General features: G+C 44.3%; 1 protein-coding gene across 7 annotated transcripts in view; it reads left to right on the forward strand.

Moving 5' to 3' along the window:
* The window catches only part of smtnb (smoothelin b), a 553,824-nt gene that overhangs the window by 383,158 nt on the left and 154,301 nt on the right, over positions 1-16,365 (forward strand). For all 7 annotated transcript variants that reach the window (XM_068054824.1, XM_068054826.1, XM_068054827.1 and 4 more), the window contains one exon: positions 8,603-8,661. In XM_068054824.1, the coding sequence (XP_067910925.1) occupies positions 8,603-8,661 (59 nt within the window). The remainder of the gene's footprint in view (positions 1-8,602; positions 8,662-16,365) is intronic.

The raw sequence follows: 16,365 nt of genomic DNA on the forward strand, positions 1-16,365 counted from the left end.
AGGATCTGGGCATGTTTGAAAATTCTCTGATGTGGTCGTGCCTCTTTGAATAAAAATATAAAATGCTGTCAAGAAAGATAGGTTGTTTCAGAATGGACCCAATGTAAAAATGAAAAAGGTCCACTGAACTGTTAACTCATTTTTTCCCTTTCAGAAATTAAAACAGAAAATGCTGGAAATATTTAGTAGGTCTGGCAGCATCTGTGGAAAGAGAAACAGAATTAACATTTCAGGTTGATGACATTTCATCAGAACTGGAAAACATTAGAGATGTAACAGGTTTTAGGCAAGTACAGAGGCAAGGAAAGCAGGTTGGGTGGTAGGGAATGTCTGTGATAGGGTGGAAGGTAGGAGAGATTAAATCTCAAAAGGGATGATGGTGCAAGGCAAAAGCAGATGGTAATGGGTCAAGTAACAAAAGGTGAAGTCACACAGGATCAGAGGTGAGCTGGCAAGATGGATACAGAACTGGCTCGGTCATAGAAGACAGAGAGTAGCAGTGGAAGGGTGCAAATCTGAATGTAGGGCTGTGACTAGTGGTGTTCCACAGGGATCAGTGCTGGGACCTTTGCTGTTTGTAGTATATATAAATGATTTGGAGGAAAATGTAGCTGGTCTGATTAGTAAGTTTGCGGACGACAGAAAGGTTGGTGGAGTTGCGGATAGTGATGAGGATTGTCAGAGGATACAGCAGGATATAGATCAGTTGGAGACTTGGGCGGAGAAATGGCAGATGGAGTTTAATCCGGACAAATGTGAGGTAATGCATTTTGGAAGATCTAATACAGATGGGAAGTATACAGTAAATGGCAGAACCCTTAGGAGTATTGACAAGCAGAGAGATCTGGGCGTTCAGGTCCACAGATCACTGAAAGTGGCAACGCAGGTGGATAAGGTAGTCAAGAAGGCATACGGCATGCTTGCCTTCATCGGTCGGGCATAGAGTATAAAAAGTGGCAAGTCATTCTGCAGCTGTACAGAACTTTAGTTAGGCCACACTTAGAATATTGCGTGCAATTCTGGTTGCCACACTACCAGAAGGACATGGAGGCTTTGGAGAGGGTACAGAAGAGGTTTACCAGGATGTTGCCTGGTCTGGAGGGCATTAGCTATGAGGAGAGGTTGGAAAAACTCGGATTGTTTTCACTGGAACGACGGAGGTGGAGGGGCGACATGATAGAGGTTTACAAAGTTATGAGTGGCATGGACCGAGTGGATAGTCAGAAGCTTTTTCCCAGGGTGGAAGAGTCAGTTACTAGGGGGCATAGGTTTAAGGTGCGAGGGGCAAAGTTTAGAGGGGATGTGCGAGGCAAGTTCTTTGCCCAAAGGGTGGTGAGTACCTGGAACTTTCTGCCGGGGGAGGTGGTGGAAGCAGGTAGGATAGCGACGTTTAAGAGGCATCTTGACAAATACATGAATAGGATGGGAATAGAGGAATACGGTCCCCGGAAGTGTAGAAGGTGTTAGTTTAGACAGGCATCAAGATCGGCGCAGGCTTGGAGGGCCGAATGGCCTGTTCCTATGCTGTACTGTTCTTTGTTCTTTGTAAAGAAACAAAAGATGTGTTTAGAGGAAGTGTAAATGGGAAAGCAGAATCATCACCAACAGCTGCTGTCCAAACACAACAAAAACAGGAGACAGAGGCTTTGATGTGATCATAATGTTACAACCAGGTGAGAAAGAGGTCTAGAATTCCCTTTCAGCATTCACCTGGTCTTACTGTAACAGGGTTTAATTTTAAACATACCGTGTTTTTAGTTCTCCCTTGGTGAATCTTTGTTCACCGCTTTCCAATTATAAGACAAAGAAACCAGCACACACACATACAGGTTTTCTTAGGCTTAAAGAAGATTGACATTTTATTAAACTTAAACTCTAATTCAGTTAACGCCACGGATACACGATGCGTCCATGCTAGCATGCATATACGCGATACACACATGCAGATAGGGACAGAAAGAGTAGAAGAAAAATAAAGTGTAAAGGTTTGAGGCAATATTTGAAGAGTTGTTGTTACGGTTCTTCAAGCTCACTGTAGAGTCCTTGATTGTCGGTGGATCTTGCTTTTCGTTGGGGCCCAGTATTCTTCTTAAACCTTGTTCACTGTAGAGAGACCTTTCTCTCTTGGGGTTCATGTGTCTTCAGTGGGTTTCAGTTTGTGAGAAAAAAATGGAGAGCAGACAGGAGAGGCTCCATCCAGGAGCAAAGACCTTTCTCCCAGCTCTCAGTTCAAAACTCTACAACAGCCAGTTAGTCATGTGACTAACTGGTCTGACCACGTCTGTTTGTGAATTGAATTGGAGCAGGGAATAGCTCCTTTATTTACAAGCACTGTCTGCTAATATGCAAAAATGTCTTTCCAGCCAGGGGCCTGGCAACCCCTTGTCACATGCATTTCTCTCATTCATTCCCATTCATTCATGAATCCTAAAACTTACTAAAATTGACTTTTCTTGGTGCAAGTACTGCTTTAATTTCCCCTTTTAGGCATCCCAATAACCATGTGGTTCTTTAGGGAAGTTTTTCTTCAGTTTGCCCATTGCCATGACTGCCTAGGATCTTTGTTCCTGTTGAGGTCTGCAAGGCAGAGTAGAAGAACTAGGCAGGTAATGCAGGAGTACCCTGCGTCCATCTCCCTCTCTACCAGATATTCCACTTTGAATACAGTTGGGGGAGATAGCTTCTCAGGGGAATGCAGCCAGAGCCAAGTCTGTGGCACCACAGGTGGCTCAGCTGCACAGGAGGGGTGGAAAAAGAGTGGGAGAGCTATAGTGATAGGAGATTCTATTGTAAGGGGTACAGTTCTGCGTTTCTGTGGCCACAAACGTGACTCCAGGATGCTATGTTGTCTCCCTGGTGCTCGGGTCAAGGATGTCACGGAGCGGCTGCAGGACATTTTGAAAGGGGAAGGTGAACAGTCAGAGGTCGTGGTTCACATTGGTACCAACAACAAATAGAAAGGGATGCGATCCTGCAACAAGGATTTAGGGAGCTAGGTAGCAGATTAAAAAGCAGGGCCTCAAAGGTTGTAACCTCTGGACTATTCCTGGTGCCATGTGTTAGTGAGTATAGAAATAGGAGGATGAATGTGTGGCTGAAGACATGGTGCAGGAGGGAGGGCTTTAGTTTCCTGGATCACTGTGTCTGTTTCTGGCGAAGGTGGGACCTATACAAGTTGGATGGGTTACACCTGAACCGGATCGGGACCAATATCCTTGCTGGGAGCTTTGCCAGTGCTGTTGCGGGGTGGGGGGGTTTAAACTAATTTGGCAGGGGGAAGGGATACAGATTGGAGGTATCGTCGGGGATGATGCACACCCAAATATAGAAGAGAAATTAAGTCAGTCTGGAAGGCAGAGCAAATATAGACCTGTTAAGGGACAAGCGAATAATGCAAGGATGACTTGCATCTATTTTAATGCAAGGAGTCTTACAAGTAAGGCAGATGAATTGAGGACGTTGATTAACACATGGGAATATGATATGATTGCAATCACAGAGACATGGTTGAGGGAAGAGCAGGACTGGCAGCTCAATATTCCAGGACATAGAATCTTCAGGCATGACAGGGGTGGGTGTAAAAGAGGAGGTGGCATTGCACTATTGATCAAGAAGTCAATTACTGCAGTAAGGAGAGATGATATCTTATAAGGTTCCTCTAATGAGGCCATATGGGTAGAACTTAAAAACAAAAAGGGGGCAATCACTTTGCTGGGAGTTTACCACAGACCTCCAAATAGTCAGGGAGAGATAGAGGAGCAGATATGTAGGCAAATCTCAGAGAAGTGTAAAAATAATAGGGTAATAATAGTAGGGGATTTCAATTTCCCCAATATTAACTGGGATAGCCTTAATGCAAAAGGCTTAAAGGGGGCAGAATTCTTAAAGTGCATCCAGGAGAGCTTTTTGAGCCAGCACATAGAAAGTCCTACGAGAAGGGGCAGTGCTGGACCTAATCTTAGGGAATGAAGCCGGATAAGTGGTAGAAGTGTCAGTGGGAGCATTTCAGGGATAGTGAGCATAACTCTGTAAGATTTATGGTCGTTATGGAAAAGGACAAAAGACCGGAAATAAAGGTACTGAATTGGGGGAAGGCCGATTTCAATATGTTAAATCAGGGTCTGACCAAAGTGGACTGGTAGCAGCTACTTGTAGGAAAGTCTACATCAGACCAGTGGGAGTAATTCAAAAAGGAAATAGTGAGAGTTCAGAGTCAACGTGTTCCCGTAAAGGTGAAGGGTAGGACCAACAAGTCCAGGGAACCCTGGATGTCAAGGGATATAGAGAATTGGATAAGGAACATAAAGGAGGCTTATGGCGGATTCAGAGCGCTGAAAACAGCAGAGGCCCTAAAGGAGTATAGAAAGTGTAGTGGGGGTACTTAAAAAAGTAATTAAGAGAGTGAAAAGGGGGCATGAAAAAACACTGGCGGGCAAGATAAAGGAAAATCCCAAGGTGTTTTCTAAGTATATTAAGGGCAAGAGGATAACCATGGAAAGAGTAGGGCCCAGTAGGGACCAAAGTGGGCAATCTGTGTGTGGAGCCAGAGTACGAAAGTGAGGTTTTAAATGATTACTTTTCATCTGTGTTCACTATGGAGAAGGACGATGTAGATGTAGAGATCCGGGAGGGGGATTGTGATATACTTGAACAATTAGCATTGAAAGGGAGGAGGTATTAGCTGTTTTAGCAGGCTTAAAGTTGGATAGATCCTGAGGCCCAGATGAGATGTATCCCAGGCTGTTATGCAAGGCAAGGGAGGAGATAGCAGGGCTCTGACACAAATTTGCAAATCCTCTCTGGCCACAGGAGAGGTGCCAGAGGACTGGAGGACAGCGAATGTGGTACCATTATTCAAGAAGGGTAGCAAGGATAAACCAGGTAGTTTACAGGCTGCTGAGTCTAACATCAGTGATATTGGGAAAATTCTGAGGGACAGGATTAATCTCCACTTGGAGAGGCAGGGATTAATCAAGGATAGTCAGCATGGCTTTGTCAGGGGGAGATAATGTCTAACAAATTTGAGTGAATTTTTCGAGGAGGTGAGTAGATGTGTAGATTAGGGCAAAGCAGTTGCTGTAGTCTACATGGACTTCAGTAAGGCTTTTGATAAGGTCCCACATGGGAGATTGGTCAAGAAGGTAAGAGCCGATGGGATCCAGGGCAATTTAGCAAATTGGATCCAAAATTGGCTTAGTGGCAGGAGGCAGAGGGTGATGGTCGAGGGTTGTTTTTGCGATTGGAAGCCTGTGACCAGTGGTGTACCGCAGGGATCGATGCTGGGACCCTTGCTGTTTGTAGTGTACATTAATGATTTAGACGTGAATTTAGGAGGTATGATCAGTAAGTTCGCAGATGACACGAAAATTGTTGGTGTCATAAATAGTGTGGAGGAATTCCTTAGATTACAGGATGCTATAGATGGGCTGGTAAGATGGGCAGAGCAGTGGCAAATGGAATTTAATCCTGAGCAGTGTGAGATGATGCATTATGGGAGGACTAACAAGGCAATGGAATATACAATGGATGGTAGGAACGTAGGAGGTACAGAGGGTCAGAGGGACCTTGGTGTACTTGTCCATAGATCACTGAAGGCAGCAGCATAAATAGATAAGGTGGTTAGGAAGGCATATGGGATACATGCCTTTATTAGCCAAGGCATAGGATATAAGAGCAGGGAGGTTATGGAGCTGTATAAAAAGCTAGTTAGGCCACAGCTGGAGTACTGTGTACAGTTCTGGTTGCCACACTATAGGAAGGATGTGATTGCACTGGAGAAGGTGCAGAGGAGATTCACCAGGATGTTGCCTGGGCTGGAGCATTTTAGCTCTGAAGAGAGACTGAAAAGACTAGGGTTGTTTTCCTTAGAGCAGAGAAGGCTGAGGGGGGACCTGATTGAGGTGTACAAAATTATGAGGGGCATAGATAGGGTAGATAGGAAGAAACTATTTTCCTTAGCGGAGGTGTCAGTAATCAGGGGGCTTAGATTTAAGGTAAGGTCCAGGAGGATTAGAGGGGATTTGAGGAAAAAAAATTTCACCCAGAGGGTGGTTGGAATCTGGAACACACTACTGGAAGGGGTGATAGAGGCAGGAACCCTCACAACATTTAAGAAGTATCTAGATGAGCACTTGAAATGCCATAGCATACAAGGCTATGGGCCAGGTGCTGAAAATGAGATTAGAATAGATAGGTGCTTGATGGCCGGCATGGACACGATGGGCCAAAGGGCCTGTTTCTGTGCTATACAACTCGATGACCAATGTGGCGGGGGGGCGCGGTTTAGATTTAATTAGCCCTAAATTGGAGGATGTGGGGTCGAATCTTTCACGTTTTTCGGGTTTGGTTTTCATCCAGGATTCCTCCCGGACTTCCTTTCACCTGCCCTGTTGGTCACTTTTTCCCCTTCCCTTTCTAAACTTTTGCCAGCCTTATGCCTGCCTGTCCCCTTTTGTTCTCGGCAGAGGTCCCTTACAGTTCACCAGCCCTCTGCTGGAGGGTCCTCCTAACACCAGTACAGGACTTAGGGGTGCAGATTTCACTGTAGGTTGGCATTTCCCCTCAACCTGGCAGCTATGGCAACTCCTGCAGTACTCCACCACATCTTTGTGGAGTTTTGGCTAGTCAAACTGCTGTCTTATGCGGGCTTTGGTCTTTCGCAAACCAGCATGTACAGCCACTGTAGTCTCGTGGGCCCTTCTTAATATTTCTCTCCGGTACCTCTGTGGCACCACTAACTGGTGAACTACAGTCCACTCCTTGCTCTCACGTCTGCGAGGAGAACTCCATTTCCTCAACAGTACCTCATTCTTTAAATTCTTTAAATAGTAGCAATCAGGGACTCCCTCTGCTTCACTTTCAGACTGTGCAGCCTATGCTAACTCTCGCAATACTGGGTCAGCTTGCTGAGCCTCATCTAGGAAAAATCCATTTAATTCATTCCCTGGGTCTCCTGCCCCGGGAGTGGGGAGAAATCGGAGTTGATGACTGCTTTCTCCCCATCCCCCTGGGGCAGGACTGGGACCCAGAAACGGTCCCAATGTTCATTTCCCAACCGCAGCAGGAAAATCAGGCCCATAATTTCAGAGCTTAGGGCCTAGACGCCTGAAGGCATCTTTAACTGTAAATTAATTGGATGTTCATAGTATTCAGGTGGTGGATTTCCCCCGCCAGGGGAAACATCCTTCCTGCATGAACCCTGTCGAGTCCTGTAGGAATTTTATATGCTTAAATTAGGTCACTTCTCATTCTTCCAAACTCTAGAGAATACAGGCCCAGTCTCCTCAATCTGTCCTCAAAGGACAGTCCCGCCATCCCAGGAATCAATCTGGTGAACTTTCTTTGAACACTCTCTGTGGCAAATATATCCTTCCTTTGGTAAGGAGACTGAAACTGTCTACGATATTCTAGGTGCGTCTCACCAAGGCTCTATACAATTGCAGCAAGCCTTCTTTACTCCTGTACGCAAATCCTCTTGCAATGAAGGCCAACATATCATTTGCCTTCCTAATTGCTTGGTGCACCTGTATATTAGCTTTCAGGGACTTATGAGCAAGAACATCCAGGTCCCTTTGGACAGCAACAGTTTTTCTTATCAAAGTGGATAACTTCACATTTTTCCACATTAGATTCTCTCTGCCATGTTCTTTCCCACTCACTTAGCCTATCTAAATCCCCTTGAAGCCTCTTTGCATCCTCCTCACAACTCACATTACCACCTAGTTTTGTGTCATCTGCAAACTTGGAAATATTACATTTGGTCCCCACATCCAAATCATTGATATAGATTGTGAATAGCTGGGGCCCAAGCTCTGATCCTTGCAGTACCCCACTAGTCAAAGCCTGCCACCCTGTCAAAATCAGATTTGGTGACTGCTTTCTCCCCATCCCCCGGGGCAGGACTGGGACCCAGAAACGGTCCCAATGTTCACTTCCCAACCCCATCAGGAAAATTTCAGAGCTTCGGGCCTAGACAGCTGAAGGCCTTTTTAACTGTAAATCAATTGGATGTTAATAGTATTCAGGTGGTGGGTTTAATTTGGGATTCACCTTTGCTTTATGTGTATATATATATATGTAGGCTGAAAGAGGATTTTAGAGGGTTTTTTTGTTGGAGGTACACAGTCTGCAATGTATGTTTATGGAAGTAAAAGCTTGTAAGTTAGTGAAGACTAAGCTCCATAATTTCATCCTTCACCACCTGGCAATCTGATAGGCATGTCCACCAAACGTCAGGTGAAGAGAGCAGTGATGCATGAGGCCAGAGTTCGTAGAATGATACAGCTCAGAAGGAGGCCATTCATCTCATCGTGCCAGCTATTTGGAAGAGCTACCCAATTAGTCCCGCTCCTTTTCTCTTTCCCTATAGCCCTTCCAATGTTTCCTTTTCAAGTATTTGGGAATTGGAGGAATGTGGAGTGTACAATGACATAATTAGATCTTCATTGAAGAATTTTTTGAAAAAACATAAATTTGCTTTGCAATTCTCTGATTCAATATGATTAGAAATTTGAATCTGTACCATCAAGGATAATTTGATCAGTGTTAAGGTATCTCTGTTAACAGATTGTTAAAATGATTGTTTTTCTTTTCTTTTTCTCAGAGCTGACATTTGGTTTAAGAGCTGCACCATTTAGAATGTCGGGTTCCAGCAGCATGATGGTAAGCTTTGGATTACTAACACTGACATATTCATGCATTATATGGTTCATCTTGGAGCTTATAAATATGAAAAAGCAATATGAGGCCAGAATTGGCAGGAATGTGTTTATGCTGATGATATCTCCCATGATCAGTTCTTAGTTTCAACTGTGTTATTGTTGCTCGAGGGGGTGATCCGAGGATTATAGTAGAAAAAGGCATTGACACAGGCTTGGAAACAGGTCACCCATCTATCTTTGGTATAGCATGGAGACTCCCAAAAGAGATGAAATGAGAGAAAAGTACATATTTTTTGAAAAAATACTAGTTCAATAAAAGTAAAAAAGCTGTCCTCTGCTCTCTAAACCTTTTTATTCAGAATCCAACTAATTAAGAATTCAAGTGATTTTAGGCAGGAAAAGTTTAAGACACTGGGTGCGAAATTGGACTCAATAGTGCCTATTATTTGGGTCCTGTGGGTGCTATTTGGGGGCCAAAATGATATCTGATGCCCTTGCGCACACCTGCCGCAAATAGTGCCGGATGCCATTTGGATGAAGGCATTAGCGTGTGCATAGTTAACCAGAAGTAAGAAGAGTAGCAGATCATGATGTCAATCAGTATGCAATGCTGACTTGACACAGTACTACCATTTTAGAGCTCAGTGCTCCAACTGACATCCTCTCTTAACCTTGTATGGCTGAACATACATTAAGCAGCAGGAGGGACCCACTACCATCTCTATTCAAAGGGATCATCAACTATTTACTTTGTTGCTAATTGATTTCTTCTGGCTGTTGGCATGATTCTACAAGTATTTTGTGCTTTCAAGTTGCCAAAGTCTACAGGGAGTGGTGTGGCAAATGCTGAAGAACCTTTTCCTGACTTCAAGCCTTCTCAACAACCAGTTGCTGCCAGACATGCGTGCATGAGTAGACCATACCCTTGGAATAGAGCATGCCTGGGAGAATGAGCAGAGGCCACTGTTACGACCTCAGTGAGACAGTTAACGTTAAAACATGAGATATGAACTCCCCAGATCAATTTAAAGAATTACGTGACAAGATTTCATGTTTTAAGACTGCTATTATAACAACTAAACTCAAAGAAATCCCCATTAACTAAATAGTACTTTGCAAGTAACTGATACCCCACATTACAGAGAAAGGTATTTTCTTCACTTATCAAAACACTTGAAAACCTCACACCACATTTTACACTACACAGTCCTCCTTGATGGCAAAATATTTGCAACTAAAAGTCCCAACCTCCTCCCAGGATGGGTTGGATCTCCCAGACCTTTCTCAAAGTAAATGTCCTTTTCGCTCACTTCTTCTGAGCACTTTCGAGCTGGACTTCCATGAATAAAGCAATCTCTGGTGATCCCATTTTTCTTTTACTTCACCGCAAACCTCAACTTTCAAAACAGGTTCAAGGCTTCGCAGCCTTTCGCTGTGTCAGTCTTCTGAGAGCAGGTGTTCCCTCTTTCTCTCCTCCCTGAGGCTGCCATCGCTGGTCTTCTTCTGGTCTTCTTTACAGACTGCTTGCCTTCTGAAAATCTGTTGAATTTATCCGGAATCAAAAGTCAATAGTCAGTTGTCTTTGCCAATATGTAAAGTCCACAAGTGTGGCTACAGCAGAGCCACCCAGGCTTTCCCTTGTTTCCAACTGTTAGCAACTGCCATTCGTATTTAAATTTTCAGAACCACTGACTCCTTGTTCATGAACTGAAAGTCTGGGAGGGTGAAACCCATTGTTCTTCAGGTGTTATGTTCCTGTAGTCTCTGTTTTTCAAAAAGGTCTTTGATCTGGCATCTTTGTTGTCCTGATAACCAAGATCACTGTCTTGTCTTTAAGCATAATTGATGTGAGGTCACCTGACTTCGCTGACTCCATCATAAGCTACATTAAAAATCACATTTTTAAGAAAAATATATAATCATGCTACAAAGTACAGCTGTCATAACATCACTCAGAGCAGGACAAGCTGCTGGAAGAGGGAGGATGAGGAGTAAGAGAAAGAGAGAGATCAATATGAACAGCCCCTTTCCGCCCAGACTATATTTGAAAAACTACTTAGAGTGAGATAGCAGTAACTGCAACCACAATTCTCCATTAATCAACAGTTCCACACTCCTTACCTTCCCTCTGTCCCTGATTATCACATCATCATCTTGACAACAATGCAAAACTAAAAGCCAACACAAAATAAACTTTCCAAACCAAATTTATAAATGAAGTCATGCCATATTGCATACAAATGCAAACTAATCACCCTTGTGCATTCCCTTAGTGCCTGTCTTCCATGTGCTTTTGCCTGTCCTAGTGCTGCTACGCAGTGCTGCCCCAGTGGCTGCAGCATGGCGGTGGAAGGCTGCTGAATTTCAGTGGAGTGGATGGTAGATGGCCTTGGAAGACAACCTCGAGCAACTCTGGGCCTGCTTCAAACTGCACTATCTTGGCATGGGTGGCAGCAGTCTGAGCTGGCTGGCTGACAGGCAACAGAAAGGGCACTGGCGGACTGGCAGGGGTGAAAGCATGAATATTGTCATTCTGAGAGAGGACAACAGGAGCTACACCCACTCACCTGGAGTGGCACCTCAGCAATTCTAGTTATCTGCAAGCCCCTTTGAACACTGGTATAATAATGGCAGCAGTCTGAGCTTGCATGGCAGCAAGCTGACCCTGCATGAGTTCAGTCTGAGACCCACTGCAGCACTCAGCCTTCTGCTGGAAGATGCTTGTGTTGCAGTGGGAGTTGAGACATTAACCATCAGGTGCTGCATCTAACCTCATGCAGATCCCGCCTCTGTACTGTCCCCTAAATTGCGCTCAGTGTCATTATCTAAGCTGGTGCCTGCAAGTGTGAAATCAAATAATGATGTGTCTTCATCATCATTGTCTTCTTGCTGTTCCTGCACTGCCTGGCCAGTTTGCACTTGGGTATCTGAAAAGAGAAAGGCAGAAGGATGAGGTTGTGGTGAGGGGAGGGGGTAGGAAAGTAATAGGTACATGCTTACAACATCTTCAACTTGTAAGTCAGAAGAGATTGTGGGATCAAGAGAAAGTGGGATGTGAGAAGGAGATTTGGGTAGAATCAGAGAATCCTAGTAATTTCAACATGGAAAGAGGCCCTTCGGCCCATTCAGCCTAATCCCACTTTCCAGCTCTTGGTCAATAGCCTGTAGGTTTCGGCATTTCAAGTGCATATCCAATTACTTTTTAAATGTTATGATGGTTTCTGCCTCTACCATCCTTTCAGCCAGTCGGTTCCAGATCCCCACTACCCTCTGGGTGAAAAGATTTCCTCTCGAATCCCCTCTAAACGTCTTACATTTTATCCTAAATCTATGCTGCTTGGTTATGGACCCTTCAACCTATCCACTCTATCTAGAACCCTCATAATTTTATGCACTTCAATTATGTCTCCCCTCAGCCTTCTCTATTACAAAGAAAATAACCCTAGCCTCTCCAATCTTTCCGCATAACTAAAATTCTCCAGTCCTGACAAGATCCTCAGAAATCTCTGCTGTACTCTCTCTAGCGGAATCACGTCTTTCCTATAGTGTGGTGATCAGAACTGCAGTTAGTACTCCAACTGTGGCCTTACTAGTGTTTTATACAGTTGCTGCATAACCTCCCAGCTCTTATATTCTATGCCTCTGCTAATAAAGGCAAGTATTCACATGCCTTCTCGACCACCTTATCTACCTGTCCAGCCACCTTCAGGGATCTGTGGACATGCACTCCAGGGTCCCTCTGCTCCTCTACATTTCTGAGTATCCTACCCATTTATTGGACTGAAATTTCTGAGCGCGCCGTGATATCACTGAGCCCCCGCAAAATTTTATGCTGGAGCTCATTTAAATGGGGGCGCAGAACAACCCCCCCGATGATGTCATCGAGGGCAGCCACTCCATCCCCAGCAACGGTGTCCGGCGCCACCACACTGGCACCAGCGCCATTTTTAAAGTGCTTCAAGCCCTTAGAAGCAATTTATTTTTAAAAGTTATAGAACGGTACATTTCCTCAAAAAATTAAATAAAAACTGGAGGTCTTTTCCAACACCACCCCCTCCCTGTTTGTTCATGGGTCCATATCACAGAAATGAATTTTATTCCCAACCTGAACTTTCCCCCCCAACCTCATTGCATTTTCCCTTCAATCCCTTCCCACCTTCCCCACAGCCAAAAGAAAGTACTGTTCCCGCTCCCCCCCGAAATGGAGTTCTGAAGGCTCAGGAGTTGCGGCCAGCAGCTGGAATATCGGCATGGGATAGCCACCGGGACAAGGTAAATAATTTGCATGCATTAACTTTCAATACTATATTGAAATGAAGGCCCCACCGCCAACGGCAGAGGGCCGCACCGAGTCCTCACCGCCGCTGATAAAATGTGACGTGGCCTTATCAGCATCGGGGTTCATGGCAGGCCTCTCCTGGAAGAATTTTCCGGGCTTCCCTGCCATGACCCCTGACACCGGAAGACTCATAAAATTCAGCCCATTGTGTATTCCCTTGCCTTGTTAGACTTCCCCAAATGTATTACCTCACACTTCGCCAGAATTAACTCAATTTGCCACTGTTCCACCCACTTGACTATTCCATTGATATCTTCCTGTAGTCTACAGCTTTCTTCTTCATTATCAATCACACAGCCAATTTTTCAAGTCTAAATTCAAGTCTAAATCATTGATATAAACCACAAAAAGGAACTAGTACTCAACCTGCAGAATCTCACTGGACATAGGCTTCCAGTCACAAAAATACCCTTACCCTTTGCTTTTTGCCTCTGTGCTAATTTTGGATTCAACTTGTCACTTGGCCTTGGATCCCATGGGCTTTTACTTTCGTGACTAGTCTGCCATGTGAGATCTTATTAAAAGCCTTGCTACAAATCATGTAGACTACATCAAATGCACGACTCTTATTGACCCTCCTTGTTCCCTCCTCAAAAAGTTCAATCATGTTAGTCAGACATGACCTTCCCTCAACAAATCCATGCTAACTGTCTTTGATTAATCTGTGTCTTTCTAAATGAAAATTTATCTTGTCCCTGTTCCAGTAATTTTCCCACTACCGAGGTTAGGCTGACTGGCCAGCAATTACTTGGTCTACGCCTCTCTCCCTTTATAAACAATGGTACAATGTTATTTGTCCTCCAGTTCTCTGGCACCACATCTGTGGCCAGAGAGGATTGGAAAATGATGGTCAGAGCCTCCATTATTTCTTCTCTTGCTTCCCTTAACAGCCTAGGATACATTTCGTCCGGCCCGGGGATTTATGTTAAACCATTTAATACTTCCTCTCTCACTATGTTAATTTCATCTAATATTTCACGATCCTCCTCCCTGATTGCAATGTCTGTATTGTTCCTCTCGTCTGTGAAAACAGACACAAAGTATTCATTAAGAATTATACCAGCGTCCTCCACCTCCACACACAGGATACCCTACGAGGCCCTATTCTTTCTTTAGTTACCCTCTTGCTCTTTATGAACTTATAACATTTTTTTTTTAGTTTTCCTTGATTTTACTTGCCAATATGTTTTCATGCCCTCTCATGATAAATGGTTATTTTTCAGACTGGAGGATGGCAGGAAGGCCCTGCAAGCCCCTTTGAACACTGGTATTCACAGCCATGTGTTCCCCAAGGTCAATGCCAGGACCATTGCTATTTTGATATATATCAATGACTTGGACATTGGAATAGAAAGTAACATTTCAAAATTTGCAATGATCCAAAACTTGGAGGAGTGGCAAACAGTGAGGATGATACAAATTGACTGCAGCAGTACAATGATAGATTAGCAGAATGGGTAGACAAGTGGCAAATGGAATTTAATACAGAGAAATATGAGGTGATGTATTTTGGCAGAAGGAATAGGGAAAGTTCGTATAAACCTGATGGCACAGTTCTAAAGAGTGTGCAGTTTCAGAGGGACCTGGGAGTGCATGTACATAGATCTTTGAAGGTGGCAAGACATATTGAGAGAGTGGTTAGCAAAGCATATGGGATCTAGAGCTTCATAAATAGGGGTATTGAGTACAAAAGCAGGGAAGGTATGCTGAACCTTTATAGAGCTCTGGTTAGGCCCCAACTAGAATATAGCATCCAGTTCTGGTCACTACACTTTAGGAAGGATGTGAGGGTCCTTAAGCGGGTGCAGTGGAGGTTTACCAAAATGGTTCTAGGGATGAGGGGATTTTAGCTACAAGGTTAGTTTGGAGAAGCTGGGGATGTTCTTCTTGGGGCAAAGGAGAATGCAGGGAGATTTGATAGAGATGTGCAAGATTATGACAGGTTTAGATAAAATAGACAAAGATACAATAGACTGCAGCGGTTCAAGAAGGTAGCGCACCATCACCTTCTCAAGGGCAATTAGGGGTGGGCAATAAATGCAGGCCTAGCCAGCGATACCCACATCCCATAAATGAATAAATAAAAAAAAGAAAAACTGTCTCCATTAGCTGATGACACAAGGACTAGGGGACACAGATTTAAGATTTTGGGCAAGAGCTGCAAGGGGGTTGTGAGCAAGAAGTTTTTTATGCAGCGAGTGGTAATGACCTGAAGCTCACTGCCTATGAGGGTGGAGGAGGCAGAGACAATCAATAAATTTCAAAAGGAAGTTGGAAGGACTCTTAAAGGAAATAAACTTGCAGGACTATGGGGATAGAGCAGGGGAATGGGACTGACTGGATCGCTTTACGGAAAGCTGGCATGGATTCAATGGGCCGAACAGCCTCCTTCTGTGCCGTTATGACTCTATGACTCTTTGTTTTCCTAATTTCCTTTTTAATTTCACCCCTACACTTAAATACTCCTCTAGATTTTCTGCAGTATCGAGCCCTCAGTATCAGTCATACGCTTCCCTTTTACTCTTTATCCTCTCCTTTAAGCCTCTTGACATCCAGGGAATTCTGGATTTGTTAGCCCCACCCTTTTTATTTAACATACTTGATCTGAACCCTCACTATCTCTTCCTTGAATGCCTCCCACAGCTCTGGCCCTGATTTACTTTGACCTAGCTATTTCCAGATCACTTTAGCTAAAGCACATCTCAGCTTCGTAAAATTAGCTTCACTCCAGTTGAGAACTTGTATTCATGATCTATCTTTGTCCTTTTCCATAACTACCCTAAATCGAACTGAATTATGATCACTTCCACCAAAGTGCTCCCCAACTGATATCCCTTCCACCTGCCCATTCCTTAAAACTAAGTCCAGAACTGCCCCTCTCTTGTTGGGCTTACTATGTACTGGCTACAAAAGTTCTCCTGAATGGATTTTAAGAATTTTGCTCCCTCTATGCCTTTCCATTTCCAACTTTTCTTCTCTCTCTTCTTAATCTACTCTCAGCTTCCCATCCCCCTGCCAAGCTAGTTTAAACCCTTCTCAACAGCACCAACAAAACCCCCTGCAAGGATGTTGGTCCAGTCCAGTTGAGGTGCAGCCCGTCCAGCTTGTACGGGTCCCACCTCCCCCAGAAGCAGTCACAATGCTTCAGAAATCTAAGGCCCTCCCTCTTGCACCATCTCTCCAGCCACCTATTCATCAGCTGTATCTTCCTATTTCTGTACTCACTAGCACGTGGCATTGGAAGAACTGAATACCGGTTGGAATGCGAGATGCACTCATGGGATCCCTGCCTGCCTAGTCCTCCTTGTTCTTCTGGCGGTAGCCCATTCCCTCTCTGCCTGCTCATTTTTAAGCTGTGGGGTGGCC

This window comes from Heterodontus francisci, chromosome 23 (assembly GCF_036365525.1).
Source record: "Heterodontus francisci isolate sHetFra1 chromosome 23, sHetFra1.hap1, whole genome shotgun sequence".
Lineage (NCBI taxonomy): Eukaryota > Metazoa > Chordata > Chondrichthyes > Heterodontiformes > Heterodontidae > Heterodontus > Heterodontus francisci.